Raw genomic sequence first — 26,881 nt, 5'->3', positions numbered from 1 at the left:
TGAGAACTTGATGACCCGACCTGGCTTGCTGTTTGAGCGATTGCTTGGATACTTGTGTGAATTGCTGCTTGTACTAGTTCTTGAAGAGATGGAGCTTGTGATGACTCAAGAGTGCCTTCTAATCTCGGTTTAGACTCTCTTGGGGTATCTTCTTTCTTAGCCCGCTTCGATCTTGAAGTAAATTGAAGTTCAGTTAGATTCTTGGTGCCTGGCGTAGACCTCAATATTCTTTGGTGTTTTTCAGGCGAGAAAGAACCAATACGGTCCAGCGTGATGATCTGTTTTATGGAGACTAATGCAAGTTCCTCTGATTGCGCAGTTCTCTGGTGGCGGCTCTTTGGCGTTCCTTAGCTCTATCTGCTTCTTGTTCCAAGATAATTCTAACTCTGGTATACTCAACTTCACTTCTCCTTAAGTTCCACGCAAGGTCATTCAATCCCGAAATAATGTCTTCTTGAACGTTGCCTATTTCCAAATTAGGTTGCACTACCTCATTCAATTCTTCATGTGGCAACACCATCGTGATACATTCTCATGTCGAATTTTTTTTTTTTTTTGAATTTTCTAGATAGTACTATTCTTTTTGATAATCAAACTTTCGCGGGCCCTCCTTCTAGCGCCAATTTTGTTGATGTGTATTTTGTACACCACCAAACACAGAATAAAATACCCAAAAGGTACCTTATCCTCTCTTGATTAAAGTCTCCAAATGCTGAAGATGTCGTGAAAAGGATCAATTGGGATGACTTCAAGGTTCTTCGTTGTAGGAGCTCTATGTGTGGATAAGCACTAGTGGTTGTTGTATATGCTGTTTCTTCAAAGGGCCTTACGTACTTTCAGAGAAAGCTTGTCCGTGTTACTCTTTTTTCGACTGCAGGAACAGGATTTTCCTAACACTAACATATTTTCAAAAAAAATGTCAAAAGGATAAGGGTTTCAAGGAAGGAATGCTAATCTAATCCTAAGAATGACTCAATAAAGGCTAGACTTGGTAAGATTCTACCAATTTCAGTATCGCCAAGAAATTACAACTCTACTGGAATTGATGCGATCTTCTAAGGTGATTCAGTAACTTTTCAAATCATCAAGGATATAGGTACTATCATAGGGATACATATCAATACTTCCAAAATGATTGAAATTTTAAGCAATCTCAATATTTCCAGTTGACCACACAAGGCGTCCTTACAATCAGTAAGAAGTTAGTGGTTTGGAACGTGAATCTCACCAAAGATCAAGCGTAACACTTAGTCCTTCAAACTTAAACTTAAATACTACTTCAACTGAGAGTGATTCAAGAAAATAAACAATCATGAAGATAGCTGCAAGTATTGCAATAAAACACCATAACTTCAATATTTTATTGATCTCAAAGCCAAATAGACAACAATTGTTCAAAATTCTTTCTTCACTACTCAAGCTTGCTACACAATAACTTTTTCTCTCTAAGCTCTCTCTCCTTTTTTCTAACTTCTAACTATAAAAATGAAAATGAGTGAGGGTATATATAGCATCCTCAAATACAATGAATGGCCTAGATCGAAAGAAGATCAATGGTTGAGATTTTGACACCTAAACCCTAATTAGGGTTTGTTACAAAAAGGTCCCCATTTAGATAAACATCATTAAATGCATAGCCAATAATTAATTGGCACAAATATCGAGGAAACATAGACCAATAGGAATTAAGCTGCCACATCATCCTATAACAACTTTTCATCTAGAATTTTGTTCCCTTTCCTATGCTCTTTCTTAGCATATTCAATGAATCTAGACACAACTCTCTCGATCTCAGCAATGGGAATCTCAGGAAGATTCTTCATCCGTTCTTCCAAGTGAAGGACTTGATCAAAAGCCGTGAGAAGAGCTGCCTCCCATCCAGGTTCAAGTTCTTTGGTCTTCTCAATCAGGAACATAGTAGTGTACATCTGATCTCGTTGCTTATCTGTGATGACGTACTCCTCTTTGCAAAAGATAACCTTGACTCTCTCCTCCAACTCTTGGATGTCCACATCTGTCTCAATCTCGATCCGCCTGCCAAGAATGGTACACAACACCTCAAACACCCTATCCTGAATCGGATGAATGATACCTTCAACCTGACTGCATCTGGTGTTGATGTCTTCAAAAAGGACCTCTTTCATCTGGAGCAGAGCTGACCACTGTAGGAGATTATGGGTTCCTCCATCCATTATCTTTTCTTGTGCCAGAGTCCATCTTGGTGTTTGTCTTATCACTTGTAGGACAGGAATGATAACATCTCTAGTGTGAGTGAATGCAGCTACAGTTATCATTAGATTATGGATAATCTCAAGGACCTGGATAGCTCGATGAATTGTCTTCATCATTGTTGTTGCAAATTCAACGGCTACCTTGTGGGATTTATCAATCCAAGAGCTCATAAGCTGAACCAAGCTCTTCACTCTTTCTGCCTCACCCACCGATTCAAGAGGGAGTGCTTGTAAAGGGGATACTGCTGGATCCTAACGTCTCAAGGGCTGATTGAGATGACTAAAATAGCTTCTCCAAGCATTGACCTCCCTCTCAAGCTTCTTATTTTTTTCCATTTATTCTTTAAGTTTGTCTTTAAGTGCTTCAAATGAATCGGTTGCCTCTTCCATTGCTTGTTTGGAGGTAAGTGGACCAAGCTCAAATGTTTCTAAGTCATACTCATCTGCAAGAATCTCACCCTCATATTTGTCCACTACTGGTGTAGCTACTTGCAATTTCCTGGATCCTGTCTCATCTCTAATTACCTTGGACATCTTTGTGGCCTTCTTCTTTTTGATTACCTCCTGAGAGTTTCCTATAAGGCTTTCCAAATCAAATACATCTTCTTCCTCTTCAACCACAACTACCCTTGTCAGTCTCTCTTTTAACCAATCCGGAATGGCGGATCTTGTTTCCCTTACTTGTATTTCTTTAAGCAGTGGTCTATCCTCTTGGAAAGGAGATGTTGCTTCATCATCATTCTTCTCTTCATGTAGCTCATTAGCATCATCTTGGGAAGATTGACTCGACGACTGCTGAGGTGTCTGTCCCTTTTCTTGCTTGTCATTTTGTACCATGGATTCCATAGATTCATCAATTTCATATACCATCTTCCCCTGATCCTCTCCTTGATTTGCCTTTTTTTCATGTCGAGAAGATGTGCTTGGTGGGTGATCAGGATTGGTTTTTTGCTTCTTCTTGGAAGGTTCCCTTTTTTCAGGTCTTTCTTTCCTCATTGAGCCTTTGGAATGAGAAGTATTCTCACTCACGCTTGCTTCTCCTTCTTCTGGCCTTGCCTCCAAAGTAAATGTCATTGATACATTCTGCTCCTTCAACTTCTGATGTTGTACATCCACCCATCTGCGAGTGCAGGATAAAACGGGGGCCATCAAAGCTCTCAAGTCTAAAACCTCGAGCTCGTTCCAATCTATCTTCACTTTTTTGTCTTCTTTCTCATAGGATGACTGGAGGTATCTACCATTATCCTGGGCTTGATCAGCTACTCTATAAACTTTGCATTTCCTGATGAGATCTAAGGGTAGCCGGGAATGCATTTTTCTTTTAACCTCTAAATCACTTGGGAGATTCATCCAAAAGTCCTCCACCTGAAACTCATGCTTGTACTTCCTGCCAACTGTCTCCTCCATATAACCATTTTCTTGGGAAGATTGACTCGACGACTGTTGAGGTGTCTGTCCCTTTTCTTGCTTGTCATTTTGTACCATGGATTCCATAGATTCATCAATTTCATATACCATCTTCCCCTGATCCTCTCCTTGATTTGCCTTTTTTTCATGTCGAGAAGATGTGCTTGGTGGGTGATCAGGATTGGTTTTTTGCTTCTTCTTGGAATGTTCCCTTTTTTCAGGTCTTTCTTTCCTCATTGAGCCTTTGGAATGAGAAGTATTCTCACTCACGCTTGCTTCTCCTTCTTCTGGCCTTGCCTCCAAAGTAAATGTCATTGATACATTCTGCTCCTTCAACTTCTGATGTTGTACATCCACCCATCTGCGAGTGCAGGATAAAACGGGGGCCATCAAAGCTCTCAAGTCTAAAACCTCGAGCTCGTTCCAATCTATCTTCACTTTTTTGTCTTCTTTCTCATAGGATGACTGGAGGTATCTACCATTATCCTGGGCTTGATCAGCTACTCTATAAACTTTGCATTTCCTGATGAGATCTAAGGGTAGCCGGGAATGCATTTTTCTTTTAACCTCTAAATCACTTGGGAGATTCATCCAAAAGTCCTCCACCTGAAACTCATGCTTGTACTTCCTGCCAACTGTCTCCTCCATATAACCATGAGGATCAAAATTCTCCCGCGAGGCAAAGAATGAGAATGAGTATAAAGATAATTCCTTCTCTGCATCTTCCGAGGCTTGAGTGTTAGGACACACCTCAACTGAATTCCTTAGTATGATGGGCACGGGAATTCCATTTCCATGCTTGTGTCTGGATGCCTTCGCATAAGCTGCCAACTGTCTAGTCACCACAAGTAGTACTATCCTGTCTGTTGGATATCTTGGCAACATGTAAGGCGGTGAAGGACACCCGTGAACTCTGACGTATGTGAATTTTTGAAACTGGATGAACCATACACCATATTTCTTCACAAGCTCCTGCGCATCCAGAGATAGTCGATTGTGAATCCCACCTTGCAATATCCTAGTAATGTTCATCGTGAAGGTGTCATTGACTAACTTGTAGTCACTTCTAGGCGGATGATGCAGATGAACATAAGAATCACAAACCCTCATTCTTCCGGGTCCTCTTCTGATCACTCCTCTGTGAGGTAGCTCTGCATACTCGAAACTCCTGATTAAGGCATATATAAGATATGAGCTCATGTGGAATGATTTGGTGGGTCTTAGCCTCCTCAACTGCACGTCCAGACAATTGCTAATAATTCTCGCCCAATGAAGCATTCCTTTTCCTTGGAATATCATTTAAATGAAGAAGAACATCCACTTTTCGAAGAAGGCTTGAGGAGCCCTTGTAACTCGATTGAGCAAAGTTATCAAGTCTCTGTATTCCTCCTGGAAGTCGATCCTATGTGGTGTATTGGGAATCTTGTTTAGGCGAGGCCGACTCTTGAGCAACCAATTCTTATTGATGAGATTCAGACAAGTCTCAGGATCATCTTCATAGATCGACCTTGCTCCTTCTAAGTTTTTGTAAATCATATCTTTATGGTCTGGAAGATGAAGAGCTTCGCTTATGGCTTCCTCTAAAAGGTAAGCTAAGATGTTCCCGTCTGTGGTTACGATTGTCCTTGATTGTGAGTCATAGTGGCGGGCACACTCGATCATCAACTCATGACACTTTACTGCAAGAGGGAAACCTGCCGCCTTGATGATGCCACTTTCAATTATCTTCCTCGGAACAGGTGATGGCTTGCCAATGTAGGGGGCCTCTCGAAACTTCTTCACATTGAAGTTTCCTAAGTTTTTGTCTCCGATATTACTCCACTTGGGCACGATCCTGGTCTCCAATTCGTCGCTCCTCTAATCTTCCTTGATGAGAGCCTACCGACTAGTGGATCCTCCGGCTTTGGGGGTCGCCATTTGATGCCTACACAAAAATTTCAAAGTTAGTCTTTAAGCATCATACCTTAAAGTGTAGAAATTAAGACTCTTCAAAGGGAAGGTTCAAGATATTAATGATAAATCTAGAATTCCTCATTTCTCAATTAATTATGAATGGAATCAAACTTTCAAGTCTTAGACCCTTTTCTAAAAAATTGCTTTAAAACAAGCCTTGAATAAGAACATCAAAATGATTCCCCATACCTTTCCTTGAGTGCTTAACTATAAAACCTTTGGAAAATGATGAAAGAAAACCGGATTTTGCTGGACAAGAGTTAAATTATGGTCCTCCTTCGTATGAATTACGCCTCCACTAGCCTTCAAAAGAGCTTCACCCTCCACTAGCTTTCAAAATCTGGAAATTATCCTTCAACACTTAGCAAATTCTGGAAATTTAGCCTCCAATCTGCTGGATTTCGCTCCTCAATCTGCTCCTCAAAATCGCACCTAGAAAGAATGAATGAATGATTTGAAATTTGAAGCAACACTCCCCCTTTATATAGGGCGCTCACCCTAATCCCTTCAAGGCCGACTTGGCAAATAAGGGGTAAAAATAAATAAAAACTCCTTGAAAAGGTGGCCGACTTGCCTATAAAGGCATAACAATGATTTGGAGCGCTCATTTTGTATTTTTTAATTTTTAAAATTAATTTTAATGCCTCCAAGGTGAAATTTAATAATTATTTTAAGGCCTAAAAATTAATTTATTAAATTGCCAATGCCTTAATCAATGCGAATTTAATTCAACCTCCCAAATGTCTTGAATTTAGGTAATTTAGTGCAAATTAGGGAATATCAAGGTTTGGTCAAGGCCCAATGAAGCTAGCTAATGATTTCGCCCTGGACCGTCTAGAAGGGTCAGGAGCAATTTTTTCAATTTAGTCCTGAATATCTCATACTTTGACTCCAAAATCTCCTGGAGGGTGAATTCATACCTAATTAAAGTCTTGCGTTTCAAATTTTGGTATTTCGCATGAGGAATTTAGGTGAAAATGTGGATTTCGCCCTGGGCCCTCTGGAAGGGTCAGGAGCGATTTTTTCATCCTAGGCCATAATCCACCTTAGCTTGATCATAACACTCTTCCAAATTGATCTCTAGGGTCCATTTCCTTGTATCACTGAGTTGGCTCATCGAAATTTGAAGGAAATAGTGCATTCTAGGGAATTTCGCTCTGGACCCTCTGGAAGGGTCAGGAGCGAAATTCATAATTGGGCTCAAAATTTTCATTTTCTAAAGTTCAAAACCTCTTCAAGGCATTCCAAATAGGCTTTTTCATTGCATTCTAGACTTAGTTTTATTCAACTTAGGAGGAAAAGTGTGATTTTAAGGTTTTTTGCCCTGGACCCTCTGGAAGGGTCAGGAGCGATTTTTCCTCCTTAGGCTTACTCCTTCATCAACTTTTGTCGAATCCTTCACTCATCGCTAGGCAATGTTCTTCCTTATTCAATCCACCCAAGCTTGACTTGATCTTGCAAGGTAAAATAGGGGTTTTTCAAATTTTCGCCCTAGACCCTCTGGAAGGGTCAGGAGCGATTTTTCCTCCTTGACCTAGAATCATCAAGTTTTGAAGCAAACAATTACTCATCCATGGTCTTAAAGGTTATTTCTACCTTAGTGCATCCTTGTCTTAGCAAAAACTCAAAAAGAATAGGTTGATTTTATGATTTTCGCCCTGGGCCCTCTGGAAGGGTCAGGAGCGAATTTGAGTTTTTAGGCACATTCCTTCATTCTTTTAACTTCAAATCACTTCTAAGGCATAAAACATCATGTCCTTCTCCCATCTAAGTCATGAATAGCAAGATTTTGTCTTGAATTTGCAAGAAAAGGGGAGGACTTGGAAATTTTGCTCTGGACCCTCTGGAAGGGTCAGGAGCGAATTTCCTTCTTGGCTTCAAAACTTTCACTTTCAACAATCCCTCTTCACTTCAAGGCAATCCAAACATCGTTTTAAACCCATGCCTAGGCTCAGCTTCGCTCAAACTTTTGAGGAAAAGACATGTTTTTGGATTTTCGCCCTAGACCCTCTGGAAGGGTTAGGAGCGATTTTCCCATTCTAGGCTTGGTTGCTTCTTCTTGACTATCCAAATTATCTTCAAAGGACAAAACATACTTCCTCACATCCACTCTAACCACAAAAATCGTTTTGATCTTGCAAGAAAAAGGTGTTTTTGAGAATTTCACTCTGGACCTCCTGGGAGGGTCAGGAGCGGATTTTGCAATTTTGACCAAAATCTCTAACTTTTCACCTTGAAACTTCTTTGCTAAGTAAGATTTCATCTTGTACTGTGCTAGGAATAGGATTTCATGTCCAAGAAAGGCCAAAAAATGTGTTTATAAGGAATTTCACTCTGGACCCTCTGGAAGGGTCAGGAGCGAAATTGCCTTTCCTGGGCAAAACTCCTTCATTCTTTCATCTCCACATGTGCCTAGGGGTTTCATCATGTTCTTTCCACCTTTCATCATGCCTTTGATACTCCAATTCGCCCAAACTGAGCAAGAAATGTCCTCTACTAAGATTTTCGCCCTGGACCCTCTGCAAGGGTCAAGAGCGAAATTTAGGTTTTAGGCGAGATCCTTCATCCTTTCAAGTTGAAACTTTCTCAGGATGGTAAAGGGAGTTGTCCTTGTTTCACTCATGCCCAAACCTTGACCCTTTTTATTGCAAGATAAGAGATATTCAAAATTTCGCTCAGGACCCTCTAGGAGGGTCAGGAGCGAATTCCCTTTTCTAAGCCAAATTGCTCAATTTTCAAGTTTGAAACCATCTCGCCAGGCAAAGTTAGATCATTTTCCAGGCCAGGAACCAATTTGCAAGTCCACTCAAAACAAGAAATTGTGTTTAGAATGAAATTCGCTCTGGACCCTCTAGAAGGGTCAGGAGTGAATTCCCTCTTTCAGGGATCATCTTTGCTCTCCAAAATCGATCAAATCCCTCTCTAGGCAAGAACACATAAATTCATCTTCAAACATGTCAAAACTGAGTCAAAATTGTGAAGGAAATCCAGTCTACAAGAATTTCGCCCTGGGCCCTCTGGAAGGGTCAGGGCGAAATTGACATTTTCAGGCCCTTGATTCATTTCATTCTCCATTTAACTTAACCAAATCAACTCCCTTTCTTCATTGACCATGCTTAGCTGACTTAGACTCAGAAACAAACAGGACCTTACCCAAAAAACTTCCTTCAATCTAGACCTAACCTGAGACCTATTCATCTTGCCCTTGACCTAACCAATTTGACTCTCCTGAAAGGCATGTTCCATTCTGGCAATCTTGAATCTTCAAGCAAATGATTAACAATTTTCCAAAATTTGACTAGACTTAGCTTGAAAGAAACCCAAAACGAGCTTCCAAGGTTTAGCCCTAGTCCAGCCAGCTTAATCAGACCACTCACTCACACAAAATCCTAAAAGCAGAGAGAAAAACAAAACCAAAAGCAAAAGAGGGGTCCCCATTCTAATGGGGCGATTTGTGAAATGGTCACAACATAACCGCCTTTCCAAAAATGTGTCTCCATTTCCACCACTTAAATAGAAATTGCCATTTTATCCAACTTCTTAATTTTAACTCAAGAAGACTAATAACTGCTAATTTTGAAATTCTCCAAACCCCCTTGCCATTTTTGGCTCCAATTAATTTAAAATGCCATTTAATAATTTGACATTAAAATCTGATTTAATTTTTTCTCCATTTAGAACATTATTTCCCAATTGTTTGCAGGACTTGACTTACTAATTTTGGACAAACTGGCCTACTATAAATAGTAAGTTTTATTTTTGAAAAGGGGACATGGCATTATATTCTGAAAGTTGTCGCACTACCTCAAACAAAACCATCTTGTCAATTGTATGTCTAGGAAGCTTGTATGGTTCCGATGTGAATCCTTGAATCCTTAGGTATGTGAAGGTAGGAAACTGGATATACCACAATCTGTACTTCTCTATAAGTGTCGTTGCCTCTTTAAACAACTGTTTATGTATCCTACCTTGTCGCAACCTTGTGATGTACATGGTGAAAGCATCATTCACCCTTATGTAATGTTCAATTTCATGTAGGTGGAGTTGTGGATAGCACTCATAAACTTTGTATTGTCTTGGCCTGATCTCGACTTTGCCCTTGCGTATCAATCCTTTGTACACAACATATCTGGCAAGTACGTAGACAATGTAGGAAGTCATATTGAATGCCCTTGTTTTCTACAAACCTCTCAACTGGATGTCAAGGTTATCATTTATTATCTTCGCCCAGTTGATCACTGTTCCTTTTGCTATCTCTTCAATAAAATAGTACATCCATGTCTCAAATAGTGCCCCTTGAGGTGCTCCCATGACTCGGTTGAGTAGAAATATTAGGTCGTTGTACTCCTCCTTGAAGTTTGAACTTAAGAGCCTCATGGGTAACTTGGAGTGGTGACGCCTTGTCTCAAGAACCCACTCGCTGTTGATAACTGTCATACATGACTCCAATCTTCTTTCAAATTTTGCTTGTGCTTCTTCCTTGGTTCCCTCTTGCATGTTTGTACATCTAGGGATTCCAAATACTTCCCCAATTGATTCCTCGGCTAGGTACGCAAACACTATCCGCTTGGGTGTTTTGATCATTCTAGTTTGCAGATTGTAATCCTTTGCACACTCGACTACGAGCTCACTGCACTGAATGGATGGTGGAAAGCCAGCTGCGTGGTAAATTCCATTCTTCATGATATTAGCTGCCAAGGTGGATGGAAGATGATTCTTCATCCCAAACATTCTCTGCCTTATCCTCTTCATGTCTAGGTACTCCATGTTCATGTCTCCAACCTTCTTCCATTGGGATGTTATTTGTGACTCCGGATAGTAACCCTCTGGTACGATCTTCAATTGATTCTTCCTTGCTGGTATCCTTGCCTTAGACATGGCACCTGTATGAGCCTAGAAGTTAATATCATGGTAAAAATAACTCCAATAATTAATTTTCAGAATTCTCTAAGTTGTGATTTTTTAAGATTTTTCACATTTACAGTTTCAAAACTAGAAATTTAAGCAATGAGGAACATAAATTCTGAAAAATAAATGAATCTTGATCAATATGAGGCATATTGCCTCTCTTTAAACCTGATTTTCAGACTTAATACAAGTCTGATCGCAATTGGTAAATCTGAGGACACCTTGCAAACACTCAGAAAATGGAGTATGTGATGTCCAAAATATATTTTGAGGTTTGAACACACTTGTCAACAAAGTTTTAAAACTCGGACTCGCCACGGACTTGGCAAACCAAAAAATTGGACTTGGACTCGAACTCGTGAAAGACTCGCGAAAGACTCGGCCAAAAAAAAACCCGTAGTTCTACAAAAAAACATAAAGAAATTAATGCATTTAGAGAACACAAGAGCCATAATTGAAACATTACACGTCATATGATCTCCAAACAATCAATATTTGAAATTTCATCATTCATACTCATACTTTCAAACTTTTAAATGTATAATAGCAGCATAAGTTTATAAATGTTTCCACAATTACATATAATGATAGGTCTAGATCTTGGGGGAGAGAGGAGAGACTGACATACAGAGTGATCAAGAGAGGGGATAAAGGAAGAGTGATAGGGAGATAGCTAGGTCTAAAATTCGGGGCAGATAAAGTGAATGAGATAAAGAGGGCGAGAGAATGCTAATAGGAGCCTACTGATTACTGAAATTTGACGTGAATGAGATAAAGAGGGCGAGAGAATGCTAATAGGAGCCTACTGATTACTGAAATTTGACTAAGTCTGAAAATTTAAAAGATCTTCTAAAACCTAGAATTTGCATTATAATTCCTAGAGATCTGAAAACACTCTCAAACATCTTGCCAATATATATGGCCTTTCTTATACTTAAATGTTATATTTCATGTATATATTTTGATAAAGAGAATGAGACTGACTTGAAAAAAAAATTTAGATAATTTTTTGATGTCTTTTATGGGTTGCACGAGTCTAGTCAAAAGACTCGCGAGTCCAAGTGAAAGACTCGTGTGAGTCAATTAGAAAGACTCGCCAGGACTCGCCTCTCGAGTCCATGGCAAGTCGACTCGTGGCGCCACTGGACTCCGAGTCCGTGGCGAGTCGACGAGTCTTTAAACAATGCTTGTCAATGCTTAGAGAATGACTAATTTTGGATGTCAAAATGGTGTATCAGTCTGGTTTTCTGAATACGCCCCAAATGGCTGGGAAATGTGGAATCTTGGTGCCTTTAGAATATCCCAGGTCTGATTTTGTCACTTTGAAGTCTGAGAACACATATATAAATTACTTTTCAATGGCTGGAAGTGATAGCAGCCATGGCGCACCTACACACACAAGGCGATTTGCCCCTTTAGACCTGAAAATGACCATGCCTTAGCAAAAATTAAGGGCTGGGAATGATGTTTCAGTCTGAGAATGATGCTGGAATTAAATGTTTCAGGTCTTGGACAAGCAATGGTGCCAAACACAAAATCGAACAAAATTGCCCTCAATGGTGGCGCAATCAGCCACTTAGCAAATCGCAGCCCCTTGAATGATGGTGCGCCTCCAATCAGCTTCCAAACAGTCACATCAATGGCAATATGATATTATATATGTGCTAGGCTGAGTCTTTTATTCTTGTTTTTACCTCATGAGTTCACCACATAGCCAATGTGGGACAAAAGTTCATCTTTACTAGCACATGAGAAAATCGATGGGCATTGGGATCTCAACACTTGGCATTTTTTAAAATGCTTGATCATTAAATATTGGTGGTGCGGGAAAATTGACCCCAATTGGGACACATTTATCATTTAAATTTCACTTGAATTCACTTTTCAGCCACTGGGGGAAAATTGCACCCCAATTGGACATAATTTTCACTTAAATTCATCTTGACTTGTCACTCATACCCTTGAGGGGAAAATTGACCCTCATCTGGACAAATTAATTTCCATCACTTAACTCATTTTTGCTCACAAATCCATCTAGGGGAAAATCAATGCCTATCTGGACAAATAAATTTCACCATTTCATGCGAAAACACCCTCCAATGGAAAAACATCTATCATCTGGACAGCAAAATCTCATTGAAACTTGTCAATTTTCATCAAAATACCTCCAAGGGAAATTCAAATTCCATTTGGACACTTAGATTTGGTCACTTATCATCATTTTACTTCTAGTGGAAAAACACACCTCATTGGGACAACATAAATTCATCCACACTTTGCTTCACTTATTTTTTCCTCTGGTGGAGATGTGAATCTCATTTGGACACAACAATTGCACTTAACTTAGTCATTTATCATTTGGTGGAAAAATGGGGGTCATCTGGACACACTTTCCTTGTACATTTTCGCTCTTGAAGGCCTAGTTGAAAAATGACCTCCATCGGGACAACCACAATGGAGAATCCAAATGCATCAGGATTTTCCCCCAAAAAACGATATCCATGAGGGGAAAACCACACCTCATCTGGATAGAGACCATTTTCATCTTAAAAATCATTTCCATGTGCTCAAAACGTAGTGGAAAATCATGCTCCATCGAGACAAAGTCCATTTTCACCTTGAAAACTTAGTGGAAAAATGCCTCCCATCAGGACAATGATGATTTTCACACTGTAAAGTCTCAAACTTATCAAATTTTATCATTTCGCTTAGTGGAAATTATATTTCCATTGGGACTTTTAACACTTTAACTGGATTGGAGCGGTTGAAAACTGGTGTCCATCGGAACTTTGTGCACATTTGACTAATTCTACCTCCTAGGAGTGGAAAACCGACTCCTATAAGGACTCTTGACTCTCTAGCACAAAATTCACACCAATTTGCAACACTTAAAACACATTACACTCACATTCTAAGGCAAGTTGTAACCTCAGACACTTAGAAAAAACTTAGGATGACCTTGACATTTTAACTGTTTCTAAACACTTAATCCTATTGACTTCAAAATTAAAATTTAAACATTATTTGCACGTTGAAGACCTCTGGGCATGATCATATCAAAAGTGAGACTCGAGCATTGAAAGCTCAAAATTGCCACCTGATTGCCAAAAACCCTAAACTAACTAAATGTGAAAAGCATGAAAGAGGGGCTCCCTGTTTGCAATGGGGCGATGTGTGAAAAGGTCACAACAACAACACCCAGAAGCACTATAGGGTTGGGACAAAATATGAATGATTGGCCTCCGAAGATTTGGTGTGCCAACATCATAATTCTCCCACAATAAATCTACAAAAAAATATTTAAAAAGTATAAGAAGCATGTAAAAATTATAAGAATCAAATTTCTAATTTCTACTTGTAATTTTCATCTAAAAATTAAAAGCTTATTTTTTTACTTGATTCTTGTTTTTCTCTCCTTTGAATTGCTTGAGTTGAAGAAAAGAGCGTCTCCTATGCACTCTTGTAGACCTCGAATAGACAGATGAAATATAACAAGTTAATTATTATGTATGTAAAATGGATGTTTCTAGAAAGTTGGCATTGCCAAATTCATAAATAAAATATTATAGTAAATCAGATTTAGTAAATCTCACCTCCAACTCATCGAGAACTTTGTCTCTTATCTCAATATCTAGCACCATCTTATCAATGCATGAAATAACCCTTGCGACTGACTCATCAACCTCACGTATCAGAGAATGCACTCTATCCAATTGCTTGGATGTCTCCTACCTCTTGCTCACCATTGCCATTGAATCTAACAACCTACATCTCTGAATCATGCCAAGTGGATCCTCTTCATCAAGCTTAGCAATTTCAATAATTATTTCTTTGAATCACTCAACTCCTCATTTTGATCCTAAATAGGTGGGTCAGCTAGAATGGCCATGGGCAACCCCTATGGAGCCAAAGGTGGTTGTGGTGCATGGGAGGATTCACCTACCTTTTGAACATGCTCAACACTAGGCGGAGCTGCCTAAGTAGGACAAGGTTGGGCACTTTCAACAATCATCACTCACTGCTCTATCTCTTGCTGCTCCAATACTTCAACCATGAGTCTAGGAGAACTTGGTGAGGGGAATGTTGTAACCTCAATCAAAAGCCCAAGTAGTTTAGCCAGTGATCAATTTGCTTGGCTTCCTCAACCAAAGTGGCATTCATAGGAAAAAGTGGTGTTCGTAGGCAAAGTGGTGTCGACTGGAAATATAGCTTTGGTTCGCAAGGTGCTTTGGCTGGCAAAGTGGGCTTGATTGGCAATGTAGGCAATGTGGTTGGAGTGGCTAAAGCAGTAGTATCACTGTTAGGAATGGCCTTTGCTATATCAATCTCTAGTGGGACCAGCAATTGAGCATCAACAATGAAGGACACTTCATCTCCCATGGGTATGGTGGTGGATGTGGATGAAGACAACTCAATAGGCTCATAATTATCTTCCGTACTATCTCCACCTTCGTCTGACATGTCTCTGCACTTTCTTTTCTTCCTATCTGATTGTTCCTTTTCCCTAGCTAGTGCATGAATGCCTAAGGTAATCTAACGGAATGTAGTTGGCCACAAGAGACCAAATTGCGATACAGGGTGGAATTTGCCCCATTTGTTTGTAGGGACCTAAGTATAGAGAGCATCTAGGAATACACCAATAGCATGCTTAGTCATGTAGAAGGCCTTGTGTTTTTTAAAGAGGAATTCCTTGATTCTCTTGGATAGAAGTCTTGCCCAAATGTACACCTTTCCTATGCTCAAGCTGATCACGAAGTCAATCATCCATATCGCAACATCCGATGCTCAGTTGGCACTTGTCAATTGACATTTCATCAAGTCCATTATACACACTTTCATTTAGCATTAGCCAATAAGTCCTTATGCGTCCCTTGCTTCCAACACTCCACACACTATCCTCTTGTTGAGTTACGTCTAGGAGGCATAGTCAGTGAAGGGAAGCCTCTTTGTGGTATGGGATAATCTTCCTTGTTGGTTTGCACGCTATTGCCCCTATAGAAGGTATGCCAAACACTTTGGTAAAATCAATAGACCAAAATGAAATAGTAACTGGGCAACCCCTATATTGGATTATTGATTTGCAAGATTGTCGGCTATAGTTCACCATGATGACTTTCAAATGTGGTTTGAATTCTCGAGAATTGAAGAATGGGAGTTGGGTAGCTTTGTCTACCTATGCCTATTGCAATGCCACTTTCAACACGTGGTTATTAGGATTGTTTTGCCATCACATTCAATATTTTCTGTTGATGAGACTTTCCCAAGTCATGGAATCGATTGTAATATCCTCTTTTCCCATATTTCTTTTTCCTAATGCAATCCTCAGCCTATAGTGATGCGTCAATATTTTCCGTTTGCTATTGGTACCATCCATATTTGGAAAATATATATTTAAATAGGCTGCCGAGAACGCACGATTAAGTTTACGTAGATGGAGAAAACAGTTATAATAACTGCCTAGTAGTATGAGAGTCCGTACAATGTGAGAATGTCGTGCAAGTGAATAATGCTATATGGTGGAGACAATGAAGAGCGATGGTTTGGTCTACTCGCATGCTCGCTAGATGCAACTCTCTGGTAGAAATTGTCTTGCTTGCCAAATGATAGCAAAAAGGTGTTGTACTTGTACAATGGAAATGTGTTGCACATTAAAATGCTTGGGGAATGGATAACCTTGTCATACTGTCAGTCCAAGTTGCCCCTACTTGTCACACTGTATGATGAAGAGGCTTGGGCATCGTACGAAGGAAGAGTTTGGTTGCATGTGTATGATAAGATGTTGTATGCTAGGGTAATAGATTGGACTCTCCAAGAATGGTTGTACGGAATGAAGCCATACTTTGAAGAAAATGGCTTGTCGAAGGGAAGAGAACAGTGGTGAATGATGTGTAATGAGGGGGTTTGATTGTATGCTAAATTGTCTAGCTTGAACTTGTTGTACATCGGGGCTTTGCAAAATGAATGAAGCCATACACTAAAGAAATCCGCACCTCACCATACGGTTTGTTATCTTGTTCCATCTTGAGGCTGTATGATGAGAGAAAAATCCTTCTCACACTATACAGTGTGCTTGGCCAAGAGTTCTTTATGCCACTAGGAAACTATGTAGTGGGCTTGTATAGTGCACAAGGGAGAGTGTGCAATGCCAAGTAAAGTTTACCATACGATCAAGGCCAAACTCTGCGTGTTGAAACCTATAGGCTGAGTGATGACACAAATTTGCTTTGTTTGCCATATAACAAATGATCCTTTAGACCTTGTCTTATAATCTATAATTTTATAAAATTCACATGATTTTCCTTTTCTAATTTCCACTTTACATTTGTTTCAAAAATATGTCGTTATACTTTATACTTTGCAACAATGAATATTTTAATATGTTCCAACTTCAATATTTTAATATTTTTTGAATTCACCGTTTTAATAATTTTTTGCTTTTTCTTTTTACTTCCTTCCCCATTTTCTATTTTCCTCTTCCAGTTTTATATATTTTTTGCTTTTTTTTCTTTATCGTGCCTCCACATACATGAGTCATTTGGTTTCTTATAACATTCATTTTTGCAAAAGGTTCCAATGATTTCTAAATAAAAATTTTTGTTGACAATTGGCAGTGTTGTCATACCTTTTTCCAATTGATGACCATCAATAAACCTCTCTCCACGTTGTTGGCACTAGTTACCTTCTCCCCTTGCATTGTTGGGTTGCCTACTAGGTTCTGTACAACTTGCCACAGCTCCTTTGTGTAGGGTAATGGAGGTGGTGGTATTTGATGTTTCTTTGCAAATTCAGTTATAGCCTCATTGTTCAGTGGCTTTTCTACTACCATATAGCATTTTGCCATTAATACAAGTCATAGCTTCGAACCTTCTCCATGATCATCTGTAGACTTGGGCTATTGTACTTCCTTCTTAGTTTCTCCATTTGTTGTATCCGTATCAGTTATGGCTTATGTAATCTATCCTTATGCTCGAATAGGGAGCACACATTATCCAAGAGCCCTTGTAAAGTCTTATCTTTGCAGCTAGTGGCCGAAACAGACAAGTAGTTGGATGTGGACTTGTCCTTGCTACGACAACTCGTTCAACCTCCTTGGTGATAGGTCATTTTCCAGTATTACTCCAATTTGGTTGATTGTCCAATCCACCATGTTGATTGCGATTGGAATTTCTCTTCTCTCCTTGTATGGTTTGAGCTTTAAGCCATTAATACTATCCTTTAGTAAAGTGTCGTCTAGATTCTCTGACTTGATAACCCCATTATCATGGACTTCTCAAATTTTAAAGGGATTGAGCCATCTTACTTTGAATTTTTCTGGTTTAATTTTGTTACGACCATTATATTGTAGAACTAACTATCCAAACTGGAAATTCATTTGTCGGAGATGTTTTTCATGCTAGTACTTCTTCATTTTTGCATTGCTTTGGTTGCCCACTGGGCAAGCACCCTTCGTTTGTCAAGTTTGTTCAATTGGAAGAGTTGTTCTTTTAAACTCTTCTCATTGCCTAATTGATTCTCCACAATAATCATTAGACATGGTACCATGTATCATGTAGGGACCACTACCTCTTGACTGTACAACAATTGGAATCGTGTGTCTTGTAGTCACCTTGTATGTCATTCGGTATGGCCATAGTATGACTAGCAGCTTTTCTTTGTAGTTTGCTTCTTCATTGACGGATAAGTTGTGAATGAATGAGATAAGCACTTTGTTTGTAGACTCTACTTATTCATTCACTATCGGGTAGTACGAATTTGAAAGGTTATGAAAATATGGAACTCTGTCATCATTAGACGAATGACATGTCTCATGAAGTGTCCTTCAAGATCATTGGTAATTTGTATGGTGATGCCATACCTAGTGACAATTTTCTCATAGATGAACCTCACCATATTGATTGTTGTATTGTCTAGGAGTGATCTGGCCTCTACCCATTTGGTTAAGTATTATGTGGCTATGACAATGTACTTGCATCTATGTTGTTGGATGTCTTTGAGCAGATTGATGAAATCGAGTCCGCACCTCTCAAAGAGTTCTTGTGACTGTGATGGGAACAATGGCATATAATCCCTTTTTAGTGGTTTTCTAACTCTTTGACAGGTATCACATCTCACTACCCATTCTCGAGCATCTGTCTGTAGTGTTGGCCATCACAGACCTGCCAAGAAAATATTTTTGGGTTGTGGCATTTGGTCCCATATGTTCTCTGACAAGCCCTTCATTTGCTTCTTTAAGTACTCTTGGCATCTCTTCTTGCATGACACATTGCCTCAAGACATGGTTAGACCCCATTTTATATAATAACCTGTTAATGAGTTGGAAGGTTTTACTTTGTAGGGCTAACTTCCTTCTCTCTCCTGGTGGCATTTCCTTTGGGAGGGTGGCAGTGGACTACTATTCTCTGACATTCTCGTACCATGGAGGTAGTGCTGCAATCTAGAACAGATGAGAATATGGAAAATCTTCATTCACCCCTTGGGTGGTTCACTTGACTTAATTGTTGACAATTAGTCGGCTATGACATGGCTTTTCCTTGGCTGAACAATGATGGTAAAGGTAAATTCTTGCAATAATAATAGCCACCTACTTAACTGACCTTGAATGATTGGCTTGTTCACAACGTACATGAGGGCCATGTGGTCGACATAGAAGGTGAATGGTGTTGCCAATAGGTAATTCTTGAACTTTTGCACCGAATAGACCATTCCCAGCGCTTACCTCTCTATCGTGCTATAGTTATTACCTTTGATAACAATCAGATGACAAAGAAGATTGGATGGTCCAATCCTTGGGGTCACACTTTATGAGTGTTGCTTTGATTTCATAGTTCAATGCATTGATGTGTACATGGAACTCCTTACTCTAGTTTGACTATGCAAGGATTGGTGAACTTATTAATCATACCTTCAGTTCATTGAAGGCTTTCTCGTGATCTTCAGTCCATGTGAATGGTTGGCCCTTCCTTGTGAGTATGTCGAGTGGGTAAGATATTTGAGCAAAATTTATGATGAATCTTCTGTAGTAATCGACGTTACCTAGGAATGATTTTATTCCTTTGATGTTTTGTGGTGCTTCTATCTGTGTGATTACTCTTATCTTGTCTAGGTTGGTCTTTAGTTTGACAGTACAAACTATGTGCCCCAATAGTTTGCCTTGTGGTACCATGAATCAACACTTCTTTGGGTTCAGCGTCAATCCTGCTGCTCTACACCATTCCATGCATTCCTTGAGAGCATTCAAGACGTGAGAGACTTATGAATTCTTAGTTATATCCTTTACTCTCACTAATACCCCCATCTTTCAGAGTCTCATGAATTCTAGATTCCATCAACTGCTTTTGGAAATATATTTTGATCATCTTTTATGACATCTTAATGCATATTAAGTCATGGAGGAACATTTGCAACTTGTAGAGAAGGTATTGCAGGTTTTAGCAAACAATCAATTCCGTGCAAAAGATCTAGATGTGGACTTGGAGTAAAAGAAGTGGGGTACTAGGACATGTATTGCTTGAGGTGTTAAAGTCAACCCAAGAAGATCTCAATTGTCAAAGATTGACCACTACCTAAAACATCAAGGGTTTGAGAGGATTTTAGACTTGACAAGATACTCTTTGCCACTATGTGTGCAAAGAAGCACCTTTAACAACATTTTGAAGAAGGATTATTTTTATGGTTGAAAGCCGCCACACAGGCCACTGCTTGATACCACTTTGTAGGTCCTGCTGGACTTTATTGATTATAATCTGGGAATCCCCCTTGAATATCAGTTGTTTGATTGGAGTTTTATTTGTCCTCTACACTCCTGACAATAAGGCTCCGAGTTCAACAAAGTTGTTTGTATGCTTGCCTATGTATCCAAATATGCCAGTTTCTTCAAAATTATGTTTTGCCATGCCATTGTAGATCAGTTTTGATCAATATTTGGGTGGTAGGATCCTTTTGGGTTTAGGGGTGAGAAAATAATTGGAATTTATAGTGGAATGGAATACCCTGTATCTTGAATAAAACAAGATTCTTGTTTCTTGAGAATGGAACCTTGGGTACGTGATTAGGAGTACATTCTGATAAAAGTAATACTTTTTGTCTGATTGTCTTTACTATGAGCTCCCACTTGCTTTTTGAGTTTTTAGAGATCCTATTATTTTATTTCTTCCATATATACTAGAAATCAAAGCTCACTGTAAGCTTGTAGAGGAGCTCAAGAGAAAGCATTTGGGTGGTTGCTTTTGATGATTTATTGATCCTTATCCTAATAGCTCATTGTGCTACGTCCACTGTGATGAAATTAGTTGCTAGAGAGCTCCATAGCTATTGAGCATGCTGCAAAATACCACATCAAGAGAAAATGGGATTTACTTCATCATTGGCCAGATAAAGAGGACAGATTGTGGGACTAATAGTATCCTTTTCCTTATTTTGATTAGACATTGAGATTTTTCTATGGTGAATCAACCACAAAAATAATTTGAGTTTTGGCCACTCTGAGGAGTTCCAGATGTTGTTCTGTATTGAACCTGTGCTTCCTTGATCACCATATGGAGCTTTGTAGGCTGAAACTACCGTTCAATTCCCTGAGATGGTGAATCTTCATTTTTCTTTATCCAAGCATACTCTGAAGAAGTGTAGCCTGATTAGGGAATTGTGTCCTAGTAGTAAAAACTTAAAGATCATTTTGTGATCCCAGGGGGTGTTTCCCAAAGGAGAAAAAATAACTTATTTATCCACTATAGTTTAGTTTGTGGAGGAGAAGCTGATTGTTTATTCTCTTCAATTCTTCTTTGGCAATTTTTGGATGCCCATTTTAATTTTCTTTTCAGAATTTGATTGTTTATTTTAACATTGTCTATTGCCCATTTCTTGGCAGTTGAGATTACTGGATATTTTTTATCGCTTTTTTGAGATGCTTTGCTATAGAGGATAGACTGGATTTCCAATCTAAGTTTGTCGGACTGTTGATACCATTCAGTCAGTACTTATGATGGTGGATTTTGTCCAAGTAGGTTTTCGGATGAGAGGAGTCTCCAGGCTTGGTCAAAGAGACTAAGGTTATATTTAGCCCGTCCTTTTGGTTTCTCGTGTGATCTATTGCCATGAGACCAGTGAATGTTGGAATTGTGTTGTCCCGTTGCAAAAGGCATATCCATTTCATGGAATGAATATATTCTGCAACGTTATTTGTTAGTGTTAGGAGATTCATGATATAGATTGGGTCTCACTGTAGGACTTATTTAATAGGCTGGGTTCTACCCGCTGTTTTAAACCACTTGTTTGTCCATTTGGTAAGTTCGTTTTCAATTTCTCATTAGTCGTTTCTCATATACTTGCTTTAGGTGTTTGATATATTATGAAAGTTTAGATGAGAAATATCTCTTCTGTGAAGTTGAGAAATTTAAAGATTTTTTTCTTCCTTTACTGATTGACATTACAAATGACCATAGTGAATATAGCTTGATTATTGTATTATCCTATGGCAGATAATAAATTTGAGATTTGTTATTTCTGGTACTAAAAAGGTTGAGAAAAGAACAGTATCATTTGCAACTGGCATCAAGTATACCTTTTTCCTCCATTCACAGCCGGGAGCCCTCAAGTTTTCCTTTTTTATAATTTCTCAAGTAGCCTTGAGAGATAAGCACTCATAATGATGAAATGACATGTATTAAGTGGGTTTTCTTCCTTGAGTTCTATTGTTGATATATAGACTTATTCTACTTAGATCCGCATAATAGACTAAAAAAAAAAAGAACTGTTTTTCCCTAGACTTTCTAGGTTTACAAGCTTTTCCTGGGAGTATGACGTGGGTTACCCAGCGTGGAAACACGCTGGAATTCATGGCTTTGGTGACCATTGATTGAGACTTTGAGTATAGCAGTGGTGATACAATCCACCCTACAATATCATCTTTGAGGCCATGGTTATTGTTTTGAGTTTCATCTCCCAGTTACTGATTGAAGCCAAATCTTTGGCTTGTCCAGTTTGACAAAGATTCCTAGCTTTTTTTGCTGTTTTGTTGAATGAATGAGCTCTTGCCCAGCAGGTATGTTGTCCACTATTTGCTGGTTTGGCATAAAAGCCAATGGTTTTTGGAGATTACCTTCGACAGAAAGTTTCTTTAACCTGCTGGCTATGAGCTTTATTATGATCTTGTAGGTGATATTACATAGGGGTTGTGATACCAGGTCCTGCATGCATCCTTAGCAAGCCCAACCTGGTTTCAATCCTGAGCCAGAATCAACTTGGGTACAGGCAAGGCATGTCCTGGGCCTGGCCATCAACCTGAGTACATCTAAGATGTACTGGGAAAGTAGAACAAACAAATACAGACATCTATATTTTGGACTTGAAAAATTATCATCCATTGATATTGTGCTACCATATTACATGTTCACCTTTGCCTCTATAAACATTACATGTTTTTTTGGTTCTTCAAGATAAGTACCATACTGAACTTTTGGTTGTGTTTCCAGCCGTATTTTGTGAATTTTCAAGTACCTCATTTGAAATCTATTTGTGAGTAGACTTACTTTTGGAGGTTTTCTAAATATCTTTTAAAAGTATTAATTCTCTGTTGATAGGTATATTGGTCTGTCAGGTATGGATTAGATCATGGGATGTTTCTGTTGACTTTTGTGGTGGTATTCTATGGAGTAAGGACTGATTGATAAAATTGAAATGGAAAAAACTATTTCTGCCAAAAAGCATTGTAAATGGGCATTGCTGTCATATTAATGATGCCCTTTGCAGGTGAATTCTGCTCTGATTGAAACCCTAAAGAAGGGAACTAGCTTTGGTGCCCCATGCATTGCAGAAAATATTCTGGCAGAGATGGTAATAAAGGCAGTGCCTAGCATAGAGATGGTCTGATTTGTCAATTCAGGAACAGAAGCATGCATGGGCATGTTACGCTTGGCACGAGCATTTACTCGGAGAGAGATGATAGTTAAGTTTGAAGGTTGTTACCATGGCCATGCAAACCCTTTCTTGGTGAAAGCAGGCAGTGGTGTTGCAACTCTTGGACTTCCCGATTCCCCTGGTGTCCCAAAAGCTGCTAGATTTGAGACTCTTACTTCACCCTTCAATGATATAGAGGCTGTGGAGAAACTGTTCAGTCATAACAAAGGACAAATTGCTGCTGTGATTCTCGAGCCTGTGGTAGGCAATTCAGGGTTTATTGTCCCTAAAAGTGGGTTTTTGGAGGGGCTGAGGGAGCTTACATATGCAGAAGGAGCACTTCTGATCTTTGATGAGGTTATGACAGGCTTCAGGATAGCATATGGAGGTGCTCAAGAGTATTTTGGCATTACCCCAGACCTTACAGCACTTGGAAAGATCATTGGTGGAGGCCTTCCAGTTGGGGCTTATGGAGGCAGAAGGGAAATAATGGAGATGGTATCCCCTGCAGGCCCAGTGTACCAGGCTGGAACATTAAGTGGAAACCCACTTGCAATGACAGCAGGGATAAACACTCTTCAAAGATTGCAACAACCTGGTTGTTATGAGTACTTGGATAAAATAACTGGTCGTTTAGTACAAGCTCTGCTTGAAGCTGGGAGGAATGCAGGTCACAAAGTCTGTGGTAGGCACATTAGTGGGTTGTTTGGCATTTTCTTTACAGAGGGGCCTGTGTACAATTTTGCAGATGCAGAAAAGAGCGACTCTACCAAATTTGCAAGGTTTTTTAGAGGCATGTTGGAACAAGGCATATACCTTGGTCCCTCAAGGTTTGAAGCTGGTTTCACCAGCTTAGCCCACAATGAACTGGATATAGATTTCACCATAGCTGCTGCTAGAAGGGTTTTTGAAAGCTTATGAAATCCTTGTTGAAGTATTTGTTTAAATTGTTTTTAATTAGTCTCCTTTGTCCCTATTTTACTTTCTTGAAGGAGCTAGGGGAGGCAGACCAGTAGTTGTGCAGGCTAACTTTGTCAATGTGTAGTCGTTACATGGAATGTCGTAAGATCTCCGATTTCTTTAGAAATATAAATGGACACTAATCTATCTACAACTAACCTTTGAAGGTGTGACTCATCATGCAACTCGTCAAAATAGCATGTCTAGTGTGAAGTAGACTAAAAATGACTTTTTTAAGATTCAACCAAAACTTAATCAACAAATCTCCAGTAGTTGAACAAAAAATATCATTTCTTGTGAGTAGAATATCATATTTTCATTTAAATTATAACTTATATGCAACCTAAATGGACCAAATACCTATGGGTAACTGTAAATGTTTGTTATATCTAACTTTTATATCCAACACAATTAGACCAATAGATTGAACACAAAATAATATTTGTTGTGATAAAAACAACACATTATTATTTAAAATATAATTTATATCCAACACAAATGGACCAATAGTTGGACATTGAAACTTCTTGATAATCTTTGACATTTTAGGGAAAATAAAGGGTATTTATTGTGCTCACCTTTTATATTTGTGATAGAACAAATTATTAATATGAAATACTTCAATGCATATACATTACTACCCCAATAGATGTACACATGAATATATTTTTTTTCACTATGACAAAAATGCTTGTTTAAATGAGCATTTTATTTTATAGACAGAGTTACAGTTTTTAGTTATAATATTTTATTTGAAATGAAAACATATTTATTCATGTGTTAATGGATGTATTTATGTTTTTTTTATATAACATTTATAGGTTCTCATGTGTTCAAGTATGGGTCCATCTTGGGGTTCATCCCATGGTGCAATGAAAGTTGCAACTCCGTGTTGATACAGAGGTTTGTGGTTCAAATCACCGGACCATCTCTTATCGTTTTTGAAGTCTATGCAAGTGTTGACCGTCTTACACGTATTGGGTTGGCAATGTTGATGGGGGTGTTAATACCCCATCGATGGAGGACATGTTTGCAGATGTGGGCTGGTTCTCCAGCCACATCAAAATTGGTTGTTTGTTGTAGTAACATAGACCCACTAGGTGGTGGTTAGGAAGGTTGATGACCCGGTGAAGGATAAGTTGTGGAGCGATAAGATGGTGGAAGCTAAGGAGTAATATGGAGAGATAATGAGGAGCTTTGGTTGCACAAGTATGAGGTTGGAGGTGTTAATGCCTCAGATGATATTGTAACCACGGGGAGGGGGTCCCCCAACTGTGACCCTCACTAGTTAGAAACTCCAGTATAAAAAAACGACATTATCGATCAAAAAAGTATGGGTCCATCTTGGCCAACTTTTGGTTATTTTTTGTTTGACACATGGATTATTTATTTACAATATATAATATAAATATGCGGCAAGATTGAATAATATAAACACAAGTGCTATAACAACAATTGAATCATGTACAACTAGTAGGTGAATGCTAAAGTCACAATCATAATAAATTGAGAGACAAGTGGTTTTTTTTAACCTTCTCATTATGGAAGGTTAGGATTCCTTTAAAGGGTTGATAATAACTTGGAAAAGTATTTTATTTTAGCTTGAAAAATTGAGCAACACTTACTAGGCTAGAATTAAAACAAAATGAAGTTGAAGTAGAACTATCTAATACATTATGGATGTGGCATAATCCAATAGAGAAATAGCTAGAGAGTATAATTTCATTAGGCAATAATAAAAAGTCACCAAAATCAAATTTGGTTAAAGAATATAGTTTAATCAAATTTGGTTAACGAATATAGTTTAGATTTAGAAGTTGTCTCAATATAGTTCCCTTCATCGATTGTGCAATAGAAGATGAGCAACACAATGATGAGGCATGGCCTATGTTCATGGAAAATGGCTATGAAATTTGTATAAAAATTAAGATATGATAATTAAATTAATATTATAATCAACATGTTTCATAGACATTATGAAATGAAAGAAATTGTATCCAAAAAAGATAACAATACAATAAATGCTTGATAGGATGGGGTAGACAATTAATGAGGAATCCTATATAGTATATTTTAAGCAAATATTAGAATTATTTGATTTTTTAATATAGCAATAAGATATACTTGTATATCCATTAACAAGGGGAATTCTTTAAATTCAAATTAATTAATTTGTATGAGTGATCATTGTATTATAATTATGAATAATTTGAAATAATTTAATAATTTAAAATGATTTATTGTATATAATTAAAAAAAATTGTGTACAATTTACAAATTGATAAAACTTTTTCTAGTAACTAGGTTTGTTAAATAGATGAAAAAAACCTAAAATATTAAAGCATAAACCCTCCAAAACTATTTATATTTGTCAAAATTTCTAAAACATTAATACATCTTGTTGTTTTGATTAAATAAAAATATACATAAAAATTATTTATAAATTTCTTAAAGAAATTCTTTAGTTCAAAGAAAATGCATTTCTCTTACATTTAAAGAAGTTTAATGCAATAACTCTCTTTTGATCATGT

At 38.4% G+C, this 26,881-nt stretch overlaps 1 protein-coding gene across 1 annotated transcript in view; it reads left to right on the top strand.

The window, feature by feature from the left end:
• Positions 1 to 24,508, top strand: part of LOC131071518 (uncharacterized) — a 131,128-nt gene extending 106,620 nt beyond the window's left edge. The window contains 1 exon segment of the mRNA XM_058007414.2: positions 23,244 to 24,508. Coding sequence (XP_057863397.2) covers positions 23,244 to 24,311 — 1,068 coding nt within the window. The 3' untranslated portion in view covers positions 24,312 to 24,508.
• The last annotated feature ends 2,373 nt before the right edge of the window (positions 24,509 to 26,881 follow it).

The sequence above is a fragment of the Cryptomeria japonica genome, chromosome 9 (genome assembly GCF_030272615.1).
Source record: "Cryptomeria japonica chromosome 9, Sugi_1.0, whole genome shotgun sequence".
Lineage (NCBI taxonomy): Eukaryota > Viridiplantae > Streptophyta > Pinopsida > Cupressales > Cupressaceae > Cryptomeria > Cryptomeria japonica.
Note: the sequence above shows the minus strand (reverse complement) of the source record. Positions and strands in the feature narration are given on the sequence as shown.